Consider the following 16621-nt stretch of genomic DNA (forward strand, 5'->3'; position numbering starts at 1 on the left):
TATAAACAGCCATGGACTCCTCCCAGGACTGGCTTTTTAACCACCTGGATAAATCTAAGATGGAGCAGTCTCTGGACATCTCTCCTTCATAAATAACCACATCGCAGAGAACTCAGGCTTCATTAAAAAAAAGGTCTGAAACCAACACAGCCACTAACTCTCAAGTAGCTCACAAATCACTTCCTAGGGATCTGCTTGATAGGAAGTATATAGACAGTGATTGGGAAAATGAGATATGCAATTTGGAAACAAATTTGGGGTATGATGAGCTAAGGAGAAATTTCTTTTCCATTTAGCATATTATCACTTAGGAAAAACTCTGATTCAACCAAGAATTTCTGCACTGGCAACATTAATGATTCCATATATATTCTAGGAGGATATGGAGCTTAAGAACAGCTGATCCAAACTGACAAATGTAGAGCTGTATATATTTTGAGATCATGCTGTAGTAACACAATTGAATGAGATCTATTAGCACTTGGCAATAGTGGGACACACAATGATAATACACCTTCACTGACAATGGCAGCAGAGGACCCCCAAAGTAAGGGTATGGTGTGGGTATGGTATACACCTCAAATTTATTTGATCCTAGTGGTATCACCTGGATCCTTTGAACCACACAATTTTTGGTTTCTTGAAGCAGCAGCTTGGGATCCTTGAGCTGCAGACTTTGGCTTTTGCTGCACAGAAGACCCACAGCTGAAGGGAAGCATATTGTTTCCATCTTTACAGATCTGACTGAGAGATTAGTGAAAAGGGAGATGAGCCTCAAAAACAAAGGAAGAAAGGGTGAGAGACAACTAACTAACCTGGGTAATCCTGCTTCAGGCTGGGGAAGTTCATGTTGGCATAAAGAACAGGTGAGATGGTAGAAAGCTCTCCCAGTTCCTCATCCTTCTCCCAACGTTGCAGGCTCCGCTGGTTGTATGAGAGTCCATCACTTTCCCCCTCTGTGGTGGGTGTGGTTGGTGTGGAAGCTGCAGAGCTGCTGGCCCAAGGACTCTCTGGTTCACACTGCTCAGGGCTGAAGAAGCCACTCCTCTCCCTACATGGAGGTGAGGGAAGATAGGGAAACACATTAACAGCAGGGTGTAGTGGGGGTATTGTCAAGGGATTGGGCCGGGCCGGGCCAAGAGATGATGCTGTGCAGGTGACTTACTTGTTATCAAGGAATGGGGACTGGCAAACTCCTGAGTAAGTCTCCATGGGTACAGCAGGCTGCAGGGGCCCAAGGGATGCACTACCACCTATAAATGAGTAAAGACATGCAGAGCTTGAATCAAAAAGAGCTCACATATGCATACTACGATCCAGATATCCCAGTGAATACCACCAAAAATAAGAAGATGTGAGCTTAAGCAGCTGAGGTCTGAAGTAATCTTAATAACAGATCAAGGACAAAAGAACCCACAAATATGTGCTGCATACAAAATAAATAATGCTTTTGGGCCTTATTATAGGAAAGTATATTTATTTGGCCAACTGTCTTAGTGAGCACTTATCAGCCAGTATTAATGCAATCATCTTCTGACAGCAGTCTTAGACAAGTACAAGAAATTTAGCCATGACTGGCTACTGTGAATTATAGCTAAAAGCCATGCCACCAATTTCCATTGAATTTACATGGAACAGCTGGAAGGGCCTCTCCATCAGCCACAAGCTTTTTGCACGTTACATTATGCAGAGAGAACAGAAAGCCTAAGAGGACCACACTCCTGCTCTCCAATCTCCTGTATTCACTAAGCTCCCAAAGCAAAAATTTTGCACCTGCATCTCTAATGGGCTGTCAGCTGTAGTGACTGCATTTCACTGCAGAAAGTAAGGGCTGCTTAGGAGAGAACAGAGAACAGGAACAGCACAGAACAGAACAGAACAGCACAGAGAACTGGAAGTGCAAATCTGTGTCCCAAGTGAATCACAATATCTCAACCGTATCTTCTATCAACCACTGATGTTTAGGTTAATTCAGTTTTCAAATTGTTGAATAAAATTCCTACGTAATTTAAGTCCCCTTTTTCTGATAGAAAATCCAAAACACCTGAGGAAGATAAGAATCTGTAGAACACCCCACCTCAGTATTCATAGCTCACCTTGAAGAAAAGGTCTTTGGGCAAGCTGTGAGCAGTTCGAGTCACGGATGCCTCTGGCCTCAGCGTCTACCCCAACAGAGTTAAGCTGCTGCTCTCGTTCAGTAGAACCCAGGACATCTTTAAAGAGCTGCTGAACATCCTTGCTCTCCATCTTCGGTAACTCTGTTAAAAAGGAAGAAAGTCACAGTGAAATCACAAGGCAGTGAAGTTCATTTGGAGCAACCTCAGTAAAGTAGGGAACCTGATAGTCTCCCATAACCACAGGCTGAATTATCAGGGGAGTGAGTCATGAATGGGAAATGAGGAGGGTGAGAACAAGGAACATGGGATACAAGAGCACCTAGACTGATTTTAAGCCACTAGTATCTACCCTTTCCCTAGCAGTCAGAAGAGAAGCCAGGAGAGACACCTAGCTTTCCTTCTCTGCTGCTCTCCACGGAGCAGATGCTTGGCAGGGGGATGGGGACAGTGGGGTCTGTTCAAAAGACCCGCCTGACCTTCGGTGGGGATTTTGTCAAGGTCGGAGCTGAGCACCCCCTCCCCCAGGGGTGTGGCTGGGTTCTCGGCACCTGTAGGTTCTGGAGAGGTCTTGGGCACCATCTGCTCTTCTGTGCCTGTAGAGGGCAAGCACACCATGTCAATCAGCACAAGGCATTACTGACAGTATGAAGAGGCCAGACTGTGGGCAAGATGTCTGACCTCTGCATCTTGAGATGTTTGGAAGGATGGCTTACTCCTTGAAATGAAAAGTTAGCTGGCTGCATTCTTATAGGAACTAGCTGCGTTTGTGAAAAATTCTGGTCCCAAACCTCCTGCAGCTAGATATTTAGAAAGCAAGGCACTTTCTCCTTAGATAAAAAAGCAAGTGTCAAAGTCAGGTGCTCTAGAGTTGGGGCTACCCCAGATTTTGTGTGTGCGTGCGCTTATTTTTGCATCAGCTGAACGTTCAATGGAATCTGAAAGATGCCCACATTTGTTTGCAGTGGAGGCAAGGCAAAGGCTGAGCTAAAGAAGAGGGACCAGTGACGATAATGACAAGGAATGCTTTGTGCCACCTTCAGTCAGTGCGCTCACTACAGCTATTCTTAGACAGGAGTTAGCTTAACTACAGATCTGTGCACTGACAAGTCTTAATGATAAACCTTGATTACTGCTTCATACTCCATCACAGACTGCTTTGATGCTCAGTCTAGTTACTGTCGACAGTGAAAGATGTAACAATAAATTTACTGTGTCATATGTTTAGGCACTACCAACTAACACACTTGCTGACAATCGTACACCGGGTGCTAAACTGCTACCGGGCTAGGTTTAAGGGTTTTGACGGTAACCTAGGGTCAGAACAATTGTGACTAAGATACTGGAACAGAAAGCTTTTCTTACACAGAACTGCCCAGCTACTATGACTCGCTAGTCCCTCAGAAATAAGATAGGTCCTGACTGTTACAATTCAGATTCATGTTGAAGAGAGCTTTTTATTTGTCTTAGCATTTTAGTGAGTGTTGCTTTATATGGACAATATGATTTTATTGTTGAACACTGCAGTTATGTTGTGGGCATTACCCTATTCTTTTAAAAAGGAACTAAGTTGTGCCTTCTCCTCTAATCATGAGCCAAACCATTTCTTTTAGGGAAAGCTGCCTCCTGGTAAGTATTTCTCGACAAACTGATGCTCATTGTGACCGTGTCTAGGCCACACTCAGAAGCTTCCAGCTAAATATTACTGCACTGGCAGACAAAGTGGGAACCTCTCATTCCATTCCCAAGACTTTGAACCAAATGCCAGGAGAGAGGAGCAGCAGCAGCAAATCCATCTTCTTTCATCTTATGTGTCAAAGAAATTATTCTGTGCTCTCTTTCCATTAATGGGAGCCAATGCTACTGCTAGAACAAACAAGTACCAACTGTATGAGCTACATCTGTATTTGCAACTTTCAAGAATCAAGTATAGCTACAATAGGTGTTGGATTTAAGCTAGACTGTAAGAAACTATCCTGTGTCCTAAGCATCCTGAGCATATGTCGGTACACTCCACGTCTCCCCCAGTTGCTGGGCTGTGGGCTTTTAAGCTGTATGTTTGATTGCAAAGTAGGCCCTAGATTTGACAACCTGGCTTCCATAGAAGAGAATGGCCATGCTTGGGGTAAAACTGGGCTCTGGAAGTTCTTGGGGCCTGCTGGCCAAAATGTGCCCTAACTGACCAGGCCCATACTAACCTTTAGCAAGGAATACTGCTTGTGGCACCAGTGTGACTAAGACTAGTAACCTAGGCGCCATCATCTCAGGATTACTAAAGTGTTATTTGAAAGCCTCAATAGGCCAAAGCCACGATGGTGGCCGTGGTCAATACATACGGGTCCATCTGCCATAATATAGGAAAGACTGCAATCTGGAATGTAACAAGAATAAAGAGCATAAACTAACAGATCAAATGAAATAAAGAAAAACAGATGTGCTGTGTGTTTGTGAAATTAACTGAAAAGGAAAGAATGTAACAGTGATCTGATCCTGTGCAGTGGAACTGATGAAGAACAAGCAAATTGTGGTTGGATGGAGTTGATGAGATCCTCAACAGGAGAGAGGTAAGAAGTTTAAAGAACAAAAGGCAATATATGACATAGTATTTAGAGATAAACTAGTCTGAACTATTTTTTTTTCTTTCTCATGTCTTCAGTTTCTTTGGCTTACTATTTCTTATTGATTTTTGTGCACGTCACATAACTTTCCTTACCACAAAAAGGAACATTAAGAACTTTTTAACATCTATGTCTTGGACTATATTTTTTAAGAATATTGTTTTATTGTATTTTAATGATTATTTATTCTAGTTTTATTATAAACCACCCAGAGTTGCTCTGAGTGAGATGTGCAATGACTAAATTTGAAATATAAATAAATAAACGAACAAACATGTTTGGTGTGTATGTATAAAAGCTGTACAGATTAATATGAGGCAAATATGTTAAAAACATTAAAAATAATCATTTCAAGTACTCTGTAGCACAATTCTACACATGCATATTGATAGGAGGAGGAAGTATTAGGTATGTTCGCCGCCTTGAGTTATTTATAAAAATAATAAAGGAGGGATTAAAAAAAAAGTACATAGGCGGAGGATTACAACCTCAAAAGTGACATGGCATATATCCTGATGATCAACAAGCCTTCTACGCTCTTTTAAAAATTCTCATACCCACCAGTATTCTCGGTCTTGGCATCGGCTGCTTTCAAGTTGCTTTCAGGAGCTGCTGTTTCCCTGCTGCTAAGACATTCATTCCCTGGAGAAGTAAAGACAGAAAGAAGTTGATCTACTAGAATAGAACAGACAGCTAATGTCCTCATACTGACTTTAAAAATGGTTCTTGGCTCCTAGGGGCCAACTATTTATTCCTGCACAGTGCAAGTTCACTCCACACCTTGCCTCCACCTGTGAGCCTAAGCACATTTTCTTTGACCAATGTTTCTTCAAAATCAAATGGAATTTTCTTCTGAATTCCCAAGCAAATGTATCTAGAACGTAAACTTTTTGTTAGCCCTCCCTCGGATCCAAACCAGCCATCCACTTACCTTTGGGCTGAACTAAAGCTGCCTTCCCATCCTCAGGCCCTTTTTGGAGCATGCTGGAATCCACCTTGGGCCTGGGAGCTCCCTGGCCGACAGGAGGATGGGCAGTTCCATCTCCACCCACACCACCAGCAGCCAACAGGGCCTGTCTGCTCAGGTCTAGGAGTGCTTTGCCAAAAAATGCTTCCTGTCAAAGAGGTTGAAGAAGGAACAAAAATACAATAAAGGCCCAGATTATTACTTGAATGAATTTGTGGAACACCAAACTCCCTCATTCCAATTGCTCTGGAGCTAACGCCTTAATTCACAATAAACATCTTCCAAGCTACCCAGCCGCCCCAGCAGACTTCCTTTTTAAAAAGTCCATAGAGATCTACTTCCATTACTTGCAACGGCATCATTGTTCCTTCCACTTCTACACTGATCCATGATACCCACATCCCCTTTCTCTGCCCTTCCTCACTGCTGCTAAAACAAGAACTGGACTAAAAGAACTTTGGTCATCCTGGCCCAGAGACGTTTATCTCTCACCAAGCTAGCCCTCTCCTAGGCTTGTTTTTTTCTCAGGTGTGTGGAACTAAAACTCACATTATCCACACCTACCAAGCATTTGGGTGATGAGATTCTGTAACCCAACAAGCTGGAAGGCCAAGAGATTGGGGACTGCTGCACTAAAACATCACTCTTACCTGAAGATAGGCAGGGAACATGTCTTCTAGCTTGCTCTTCTTCCGCCCCCGCCGTTTCTTCTTTTCGTCAGCTTCAACCACTCCCTGTTCAGCCAAGGTCTCAGCGGGGTTTTCAGCAGGTGGATTGGGCTGCACTCCTGGTAAGGAGAGAAGGTTGAGTTTATCAAGGCCCTGTATGAACAAACACAGCCTGGGAACGCTAAGCCCATTTGCAGGCTTTGCTGCACTAACTTTCAGGTTCAGTGGCAAGTTAGGAAGGGAAAGGAGAAAAAGCGCACAGGGCATTGATGATTATTGCTCCTTACTAGTCTTTCTCCCAGCAGCAAATTCTGGGGCCAAAGCTGGTTGGATGTCTGTTCCCAGGAACCCCATCCACCAAGACCAAAAGTCAAGGATGATGAACACTGAGCCCAGAAGGTTCCCTACTCCTGCCTTTTATTGTTCCCATCATTTATTTTTGTCCTAGTTTCTGACACTCCTCCCTCCCCTCCCCAACTCTTACTCCAAATTGGAGAGTGCAGGTCTGTAAGTCAGAATATGCACCGTAATTTAAAGGAAAAATATGCGTAACTGAACACTAGATGTAAATGATTCAGCCAGAAAACTGAGGAGTGTCTGGAAATGCAATCCTCTTTTTTTAAAAAAGGAAGGAAGGAAGGAAGGAAGGAAGGAAGGAAGGAAGGAAGGAAGGAAGGAAGGAGGGAGGGAGGGAGGGAGGGAGGGAGGGAAGATATATTATGGATATCAGGGGAGTTTTCACAGCCTTCCCAAACTTGCACCCTCCAGTGAGTGGGGCTAGAGGGTGCCATGTTGGTGAGTCTGCTCTAGATTAAAAGGAAATTCCTCACACTCATGCTCAGCCTCAGGCTATTTGGAGGAAGCACGGGAGAAGTACAAATACAAATGCGGCACTTGCCCTCTTCCAGTTGCCCTTCCGCAGTGGTCAGCTCACGAGAGACTTCCGCCAAGAGAACCGAACCCTTTTTCAACCGCGTGTGTGATTTCCGCTGTCGCACCATGAAACCTCCAATACCTATTCCGGAGGCCAAGGAGAAACAGGTCAGGGACAGAGCTAGGAAACGGAACCGGGAAGGAATACGTGCTCTTTAGCACTTGACCAAAGCAGGGAGCATTTACCTGGGCGATAGGGCTTCCGCTTCCGCTTCTTGACCTCCTCAGAGTCCTCCAAAAGGCCTTTTCCAATATCAGCCTCGGCTGTAGTTTCTCTGTCTGGAGTAGGTGGGGCTTCTAATTTGATCTCACACTCCATGTGCTCAACGCTAACTGCAATGGGAGGGAAAACGAAAACAAACCTTTCAAAGTTTCCCACTGTCTTTATACAGAAGAGATATCCATTAAATTGAGAGTTATACAATTTGTGTAAAATCACCTAATTTACATACAGGCAGTCCTCAGTTAACAACCACTTGTTCAGCAACCATTCAAAGTTACAATGGCACTGAACAATTGGTGGTTATGATTGGTCCTCAAAGCTCTGGCCATCCCAGCAACCCCACGGTCATGTGATCGTGATCTGGGTGCTTGACAACCAGCTTGCATTTACAATGGTTGCAGCATCCTACAGTCACGTGATCACAATTTGCAAACTTCCCCATCAGCTTCCCACAAGCAAAGTCAACGGGGAAGCCAGCAGGGAAGGTCACAATTTGCTCAGGAGAACCTCCCCCACCTGTGCACCCTCCCCAGTCCCCCTGCACTTGTGCCATACCGGCTACCTGCACACTCTCGTGCACCCTCTCCAAACCTTGTTGTGCTCACACCATGCCTCCCTGGCCACTTGTGTACTCTCCCCACTTGTGCATACTCCCCAGCCACTCGTGCACCCTCCCACCCAGCAGCAGCCACCCCAAAACCCACAGCTCTCATGCTGCACCTCCCCAGCCACCCACGCAGCCCCTTGTTCCCTCTCCCACCTGTCAGCAGCCATTTGCCTTCCTGTTGGCCTGCTTGCGAGCTGCCTGGAACTTGCAACTTCCTGCCAGCTTCCCCACTGACTTTGATTGTTGGACGCTGGCAGGAAGTTGTGAGATGATCACTTAACAACCCATGATCCTCACTTAATGACGGCAACAGGGACTGCAGGGATTGCCATTGCTAAGCAACATGGTCACGTGATGTCACGCTTTACAACCACATCACCTAGCGATGGAACTTCCAGTCCCAATTGCTGTCATAACTTGAGGACTACCTGTACATTTATGTACTTTATGCAGCTGTCCAGACTGATTTGTTAAAAAAAACAAACAGCCTTTTCCATTATTGGGGATCTGCAGTTGAAATTTGTCCCTCACATCTGAGGCCTGCTGAATAGCAGTCCACAAAATGAGGCTTTACTGTAATGGAGTTTGCCATATGCACTCCGAGCTAATTTGGGGATGGGAGGTGGGGTTGGGGTCCCAGTTTTCCTTCTACTACAAATCAATTGGGACTAAAGCTGTAACAGAAAAATAAACAATCTTTCATCGAGAAGTCAGATTATGATTGCAAACGGATAAAATTGTTCAGTCACAGAATCTCAAAAATGCAGAGTTAGAAGAGGCCATAGGCCATCCAGTCCAAACCCTTGCTGAGCCCAGGAATTCAAATTACAGCATCTGGACAAACACCTGTCCAGCCTCTGCTTGAAACAGCAAGCCCCAAGCTCACTACCCAGAATTAACCAGTTGGGAAAAATCTAATTTCTCCATAGCAGGAAAAAAACAAAAACAAAACCCAGCCAAACCAAACCAAACTCCTCTAGTTTACAACCATGCCAATCACATCCTAGCTTCTACTGCCAGTCGGGGTCAGACGACTGGACCAGCAGGGCCTCTGAGTCCAAGAACTCAAGTATGAAGCCGCGGCACCTAATCTCAATCGGTATCATTTTGCAGAGACAATGGAGCTGCCACCCCATGCCCTCCCGACGTTTCTAAAGAACTGGCAGGGTGAGCACAAACCTTCAGCTTTCAGGATCTCATCTGCCTCCACGTCACCATCCTTTTTCAAATCTGCACCCAGAGGGCCAATGCAATCTAGCCCACCTTCACCATTAAGAATGCCTGGCTGTGGCATCACTGGTGTGGTTGGTGTCGTCTTGCGCGGCCGACGCTTGTGCAGCGGTGACAGAGACAAGTTACGTAGCACTGCCATGCCTGTCTCTGTTAACCAAACACCTTCAAAGCGAAAATACTGGGGCTCTGCATGGACAGGATAAAAGAAAAGCTTGTTCGTTACCCACCTGGTTGCAAGGTAGATGTATGGAATTTAAGGTATTTAAAGTTAAGCAACTTACCTGGTTCCTTGATCTTCACTGGGATGATTTCCGGAAGGGGAACTGGAACTTGTAAGAAAACCAAAGGTAAAACGTTGCTGGGGGCAGTAAGTCAATTTACTAGTACTATTTGTGTCCCCTAGACAAATGTAAGAAACCCAGATGTCCCATTTTAAATGTTCTAAGAGCGTACCTCACTCACACCCAGCCTCTCCCCTCAGCTGCTCCCATGCAGAGTTCTCTACCAGTGACACCCAACTGTATCCTCTTCACTTCCCATCCCAGCAGCTTGAGCGTTGTCCTCTTGTACCTGTGTTACTACCCACTGGTTCATCATTTCCAGCTACTTTTTTTTCAATGCATAGCCTCCGAATGGTCACCCCAAATAATTTTGCCGTAGCTCTCACGTAGCCATGATCTGCTTCTTTCCTTTTTGTGCTCTAATATCTGGAGGTCAATCTCTTCAGGCCATTTAAAGATAACACACATCTAGAGGCCATCAGTAACCCTTGCTCCTCCATCTGAAACACTTCACTGAAAAAAGACTTTTCAGAAGTGGGTGTGGTGGGTGATCACCTGGATACGGTTACACCGTAAGTGAAACAGATATGTTCTGCCAACTCTAAGAAGCGGGGCATCTTTCGTAGGGTGGCTCCAGGTTCGGGAGAACTTGGATAAAGCGTCCTCTCAAAGTGGTCCGTGTGGGCCTATCTTGTGGGAGGGACGCTGACAGGAGGATCAAAAGGTTCTCACTCACCCCAGTACTCACCAACAGGCTTGACTATATACGGCTGGCATGAAGTGCAATCGAATCCCTCGTCTGCTGCCTGTTCTACTTCCTCCTCGCTGAACAGGTGGTCACATACAGCATGCATCCACCTGAGAAACACACAGACAGTCAGGGAGCAGTACCACCGGCTCTCCGGTTTGGTGGACATGGCTACCGTTAAATGCTAAAAGTAGGTGCTGCTCTTGCCTTAAGGTGTGTCCCTCTAGGAGCAAGTCTGTTCCTGCAATGATCACTTTGAGGACAGAAAGTACAAGGTAAGAGAAAAGGGCGAAGGGAAAACACACACACGCACACACCACTTCAAGCATCCTAGTACATTTTAAGAGGAAAGGGAGGAAGCTGTAACACCTGACCCACTGCTGCAAATCCACACTGCCACTGCACATGCTCTTTCCCACACCTTTCGTTGTTCATGTTAGTTCTTCCTCCGTTCTCACGAGGGGTCAAAGAAGAATACTGAGTCCTCAAAGGACAAACAGCCTGTTCCCCAACCTGTGAAGGAAATCTCCTACTCCCTTCCCAGGGTGATCTTGTGCACCACCAGGGCAGGGTAGCACGATGAATGGGTTCACAGAACTAGGAGCCACATAGTGACACATCACAGCCAGAACCTGTGGCTTCTCGCCAAGAAATAAACCACAGTGTTACCATACCATATTCTTTTGCCCATGTGATTATGGTGATTGATTATGAGGTTAACAGTGAACAGCTGGAGATCAGTCTTCCCTTTACTGGCAGTTCTCCTGGTGTGCTGGATTTCAGCTCCCATTATCCCTAAGCCAGGATGGAAATCTAACACATCTAGAGACATTAGGCTGGGGAAGACTGATCCATAGGTTAACACCCATCCTGTTGCTCACATAAGTGCCACATATTAAATTCTCAAGAAGCGGTTCCCCTTCTTTCTCACTTTCATGGCTTCAACGCACCGTCTAATCTGTGTCACTCACCAATGTAATAAGGCTACTAAGAATTTGTAATGAATAATGAAAAGAACATAAAGGAAAATTCTAAAATATATTAACATCCTTTCGCAAGTTGAAATGTTCATGAGTAAGGCAACTACATTAAGATGATGTTCCAGGAAAAAAAGCAGGGGCCAGGGTCCAAAAACATTTACATGCATACAACACCATTATAAAATGGGGACTTACCGTTCACAATGCTGACACTGAATTAAGAGGTCATCTTCAACATACTTCACATGGCAGATGGGACAAGTGACAAGGCTGGCACAGGGAGCACAGTGAGTGTAATTGCTCTGCCATTCACAGTGGAAGCCAGGTGAAACTGCTCCACACTGCATACAGCACACACACCTGTTAAGAGAGAGATGGGCAAACAATTAATGCTCAATCAATCTATCTTCCCATCATCTCTTAAGAACAGAAATCCATAAATACGTTGAAGTGACAAGAGCAGCTCAGGAATTCTCTCTTCTACATTCAGGATTCTGTATGTGCATCCATTAGTGCCTGCCTTCCGGTTCTGTTGGATGGGAACTGCCATAATGCCCAGATGGCAGAATTCATAGTTGTGATGGTGGGAATTTATGAGAGCTGTAATTGCAGAATATCTGAAGGGCATTAGATTGTGGAAGTTTGATTTTTCATTACAAGTACACCACTAAAAGTTGCATAACTATGCAAATATATCAGAATGTTGTTTTTTAGAAAATAACGGTTCTATTAAATAAATAATGCATGGAGATAATGCCCTGGTTTTAGAAAATTACAGGCATGTTATTGGAAAATACATATGTTACTTTATAATGCATTTCAAAATATCTGATTTTATATATAGCTGAAAATGTACTTAGCCTTATTTTTACTAGGAATTAAGTATATCATCCAAGGGCAAGGGCAAAAATCGGGAGAAAAAGAGTTTATTGCGATACCTGATTTCCACTTTATTTGCAGCAAAATATATAGGCTGAATTTGCATATCATGTTAATGAAACACTATTAAAGCATGACTCATTAAATAATCAGGGGTGTTGTTCTTGCATATGCTAAGCTACAACACATGGGTTCATACATTGTTCTAAGCCAACAACCCACACTAATCATATTATGGGTTAACATACAGTGTGATCTGCCCTTTAGAGCTCCCTATAGAAATTTTGATCTGTCTCTCACCATTTACATTTCCAGCCACCCTTGGGCACAGTGTTGAGAGGTGGATCCAGGCAATACGTGTGGTAGCTGATGTCACAATCATCGCAGAGCAGAAGACGGGAGGGGTCAGACGCCTTGCCACATACCTCACACACAATGCATTCGACGCAACGCCAACCCTTCAGTAGCATCACCTTAGTAATCTTAACACAGAAAGAGAGACAGATGTGTATAAAGGGAGATCCACACATAGTTGAAAGATTGGTGGGAAAGGTTATTGAGAGCATGCAGTGCTGTTTTACTGGGATCCAAGGCATATGGATTTCAGAACATCTGGCACTCCTTTGTGTTGGTGGTTCTCAGACTTGCCTGCTAACGTTGTAGGACAAAAGATCTATCATCCCAAGGCACCATGCCCCATACTGGCTATGGATGATGGAAGCTGCAGTACAGTGACAGTGGGATGGGATGTTTGGGACTTACTGCTTGTAAATCTGTTGTGTGACTGCTATCCCATACGGTTTACTGCACATAGATAAGCATAGACAACTCTTTAAGCCTGCTAACTGTGCAAGATGATAGAGAATAGAGCAAAAATTCTCCTTACACCATATAAATGGATTTTTAAAGAATTTTATTTCCTAATCAATTCCAATGTTATGCTAGGTCATTATAGTTCAAGTCCTAGGGGTCTAATAAGACTTCTACGAGCCAGATATGTGACAGATACACTCAGTTTCCTTTCTTTAAAAAAATGGTCCCACCCCAGTCCTTCCTGTATACCTATTACTTCTCTCCAAACACGCAAGTCCCCAACCCCATGAGAAACTAAATGACACCTACTACACCTGAGAAGTAGAACCCTATTTTTCAAAGCTTTCCTCCTCTGACACCCTCCAGATTGCTAGATTCTAATTCTCATCCTTTGTTTGCCATGTTAGTTATGGGAGAGATGCCGTGGTCCACAATATATATTAAATAAACTTGCAATTCCAATTGTATTGCATAACTAGGAATGTGTTGGGCAGAACCTGAAGCTGTTAAGTCCATTTTTTATACTTTCGGGAAGGAGAGCAGCTATAAACAGGTCTTACCTTGCTGTTTACACAATAAGGATGGTAACACTGAGAACACTGAGAGCAAGCCAGAAGATGGCCCTCTGCACCACGGCCAAAACTACCACACACGACGCACATGTCCTATCCAGGAAGGAAGAATAATCAGTCTCTCCAAGCCTAGGGAAAGCTTCTACTTACCCACCCCTACTTTTCTGTTATATTAATATTCTGCTTACTCTGTTGAGGGTAGGTATTTTATTACCGCCCCCGCCTGCTGCCATAATCCATTGATAGTTGGCCATAAAAAGCTGACGTCTGGCTTTTAACTGGTTAAATTGTAATTTCCAGGTCTACAATATATCTCAACTGGAAAATTTATCTGATTTCAGAGTAGTAAATGAAATCTGCCATTTACCACTAGAATGAAAAAGCTCCCTCTCTAACAAAGCAAATCACAGAAGAATGGAACACACCCAATTATAATGTGACAAACTGAATACACTTCCGCATTAACTTTGAAGCCTATTCTAACTGTGGAAAATCCAAGTTCAAAAAGACAGAAAGATACTGACTTCAGCTGGGTGCTATCAATCAACTACGGGATGTCTTATTAGAAACAGATAGAGCTTCACCCTGGAAGGCAGCCTCCTCCATCTTTGAAGCAGGGAGCACCACTCCAGAGCTCTGCATGGTACAGGGTTTACATAAGTAAAGTTTGCACTTGTTTCTGCCCTCCCTTGCATCCTACCCATACAAACAAAAGAAATCAATCTGAGTATATCTTTCCTGCCAGTGATTTAATTAATGCAATTAGAAACCGACTGAAGTTAGCAGACCCACCTGCATTAGCACAAATTTGTCTGTGTTGGAGAAGAGCACCACTGTGTTTTGCATTGTGTCATCATCATCCTCTTCCTCCTCTTTGCTTGGGGAACTGTCAATATCAGCAAGCTTGCAGAAGAGAGAGCAGAAGCACATGGTAAGGCATTGCTGCCAATGCTTGAAATGCCATTTAGAACAGGCATGCAAAAAATGGTCTGCCATCCCTTTTCCAGCCCCAGAATGGGGGGGGGGCGGGGGGGGCAAATTTCTCAGGTCTTTTTTGCCTATATTACCAATTAACATTCTCAAGACACTGCTCCTGAATGCATTCCATTTGGGGAATGTGGCCCTTGGCATGCTACGCAGAACCTGCTGTGGCCTTCTGCTGACAGAACTTATGCACTGCTGTTTTAGTAAGTATTCACAGCTGACTGCAGATGGACACATAGTTTCACCCTCCTAATGATGCACCAGGTCCCTGCCCATACTACAGAAGAGGAGGCCTACCAACTACCCAAACAATCTGCCCTCCTTCTCTCTCAATATGATGCTAGAGGCTATCCCTCGGTAGGATGTCCCTGCTCCAAATCCTACCCTTTAAAGAGCTCAAGAGGAAGGCAAAGATTTCAAGAGGTATAGCTTCTCCATCTCCTGACACTGCCGTGCTCCAAAACACTTAAAAGGGGAGAAGCCCCATCACAGCTAGAATACAACCAGCCAACTGAGGAGGAATCACCTAGAAAACCCATTTAAAATAAGGAAGGGAGATGAGAAAACTCAGACCAGTGGTTCCAATCATTATTGGTGTGAGTACAGGGCCAGTCAACTGGATCAGTAAAGGTTTGCTCCCTGCCTCTATGTCTGAGCCACAGAAAGAATTAAAACGGAGGGCCTTGCTTGCTCTCTATATCAGCCAGTCTCACGTTTACGGCAACTGTAAGGTCTCTTGTACTGGATCCCGTTCATCCCATCCGATCCCAGTCCCAAATATTATCCTGCCTTCTCAAAGCTGCCCCTACCGCCAGTGTCTCGATGGAAGAAGTGGTGGATTTCAAACGTGATCGGCCCCGCCCTCGGCCCGTGTGAGACCCTCCCCGAGGCCGTCTCCTCCCAGGAAAACTGCTGCTGCGACCCTACGACCAAAAGAAAAAAAGGGGGGAGAATAATGGCTGGAGATATAGGGGAGTTATAGACATGCTCCATTTCACCACCCTTCCTCCAGGACTCCCCCTTCATGCAAGTGGGGGTTATGCAGTGTGGGAAGGAAAGAGCAAATAACGGTCAAAATTAGCTGGCAGAAGGTATCCAGTTACCTGCTTGACACGAGAACGGGCTGGGGAGCTTCGCCGTCGTCCCTTCTCACATTCGCCTTTTACATCAAATAGCAGGGAATCATCCATTTCGCCCAGGGGCAAAGAGGCTCCATCTTCCCTCTGCAGACTGACATCTGTGGAGGTTAAGCCAGCCATCTCTAGGGAAAGCGAGCCTCCACCTTCGTGATACGGGGAGGCAAATGGGAGCTCTGAGCCTGGAAAACTGCTGGCACTGGCGTCACCCTGACTCAGGTTTGAGATCTCATTCACAATATCCGACTTCACTAAGTGGTGAGGCCTTGGGGATGGGGGTGCTGGTCCTAGTTCCTCCTCTCCAACAGCCCCTCCCTCAAGTGGGATGGCAGATCCATAGGCTTCCACTGGAAGAGACGTTCTGCCCAGCAATTCCACCTCCACTGGGGAAGGAGAACTCTTAGATTCATTGGCAAAGCTGAGGTGAATTTCACTGGGTTCTGATCCAACTGTGACATGCCCTTCGTCTAATGCCTCCTCTTCACTCAGCTGTGGGGAGAATCCCTGTTCATGTTCCATCTTGGGTGCTGTTGCCACCTCTACCTCTACCTCTTCTTCCACCTCCTCCTCCTCCTCCTCCTCTTGGTTGGGCTGGATTCTATTCTTGTCAGGACTGTCAAGGCCTGGCACTTCCACCTCCGTGTCCATGGGCTCTTCACTGGGCTCTCCTTCAACATTTCCTGAAGAACCACGGTGGAGTACACCAAGCAGAGGGCTCCTTGGAGAGGACTCTGCTTCCTGGGCCAAGAGTGCGGATGCAATGTGACTCTCTGTGGGTTCTGGCTCTGTGGGCAGCAGTTCAAAGGCAGGATGCTCTTTGGCACCAAGCGGTGACTCCTCTGGGTGAGCAGAAAACACTGGATCT

The 16621-nt window shown here is 45.1% G+C and overlaps 1 protein-coding gene across 1 annotated transcript in view; it reads right to left on the reverse strand.

The window, feature by feature from the left end:
* KMT2D (lysine methyltransferase 2D) overlaps positions 1-16621 on the reverse strand; it is an 82799-nt gene that overhangs the window by 45695 nt on the left and 20483 nt on the right. The window contains exons 12-29 of the mRNA XM_063293532.1: positions 15724-16619; positions 15430-15543; positions 14429-14539; positions 13625-13729; positions 12552-12733; positions 11568-11732; positions 10393-10502; positions 9645-9692; positions 9310-9549; positions 7487-7633; positions 7266-7382; positions 6350-6486; positions 5664-5847; positions 5294-5374; positions 2594-2710; positions 2097-2258; positions 1166-1253; positions 816-1051 (exon numbers count right to left, since the gene is read on the reverse strand). Coding sequence (XP_063149602.1) covers positions 816-1051; positions 1166-1253; positions 2097-2258; positions 2594-2710; positions 5294-5374; positions 5664-5847; positions 6350-6486; positions 7266-7382; positions 7487-7633; positions 9310-9549; positions 9645-9692; positions 10393-10502; positions 11568-11732; positions 12552-12733; positions 13625-13729; positions 14429-14539; positions 15430-15543; positions 15724-16619 — 3240 coding nt within the window. The remainder of the gene's footprint in view (positions 1-815; positions 1052-1165; positions 1254-2096; positions 2259-2593; positions 2711-5293; positions 5375-5663; positions 5848-6349; positions 6487-7265; positions 7383-7486; positions 7634-9309; positions 9550-9644; positions 9693-10392; positions 10503-11567; positions 11733-12551; positions 12734-13624; positions 13730-14428; positions 14540-15429; positions 15544-15723; positions 16620-16621) is intronic.

The sequence above is a fragment of the Candoia aspera genome, chromosome 2, assembly GCF_035149785.1.
Source record: "Candoia aspera isolate rCanAsp1 chromosome 2, rCanAsp1.hap2, whole genome shotgun sequence".
Lineage (NCBI taxonomy): Eukaryota > Metazoa > Chordata > Lepidosauria > Squamata > Boidae > Candoia > Candoia aspera.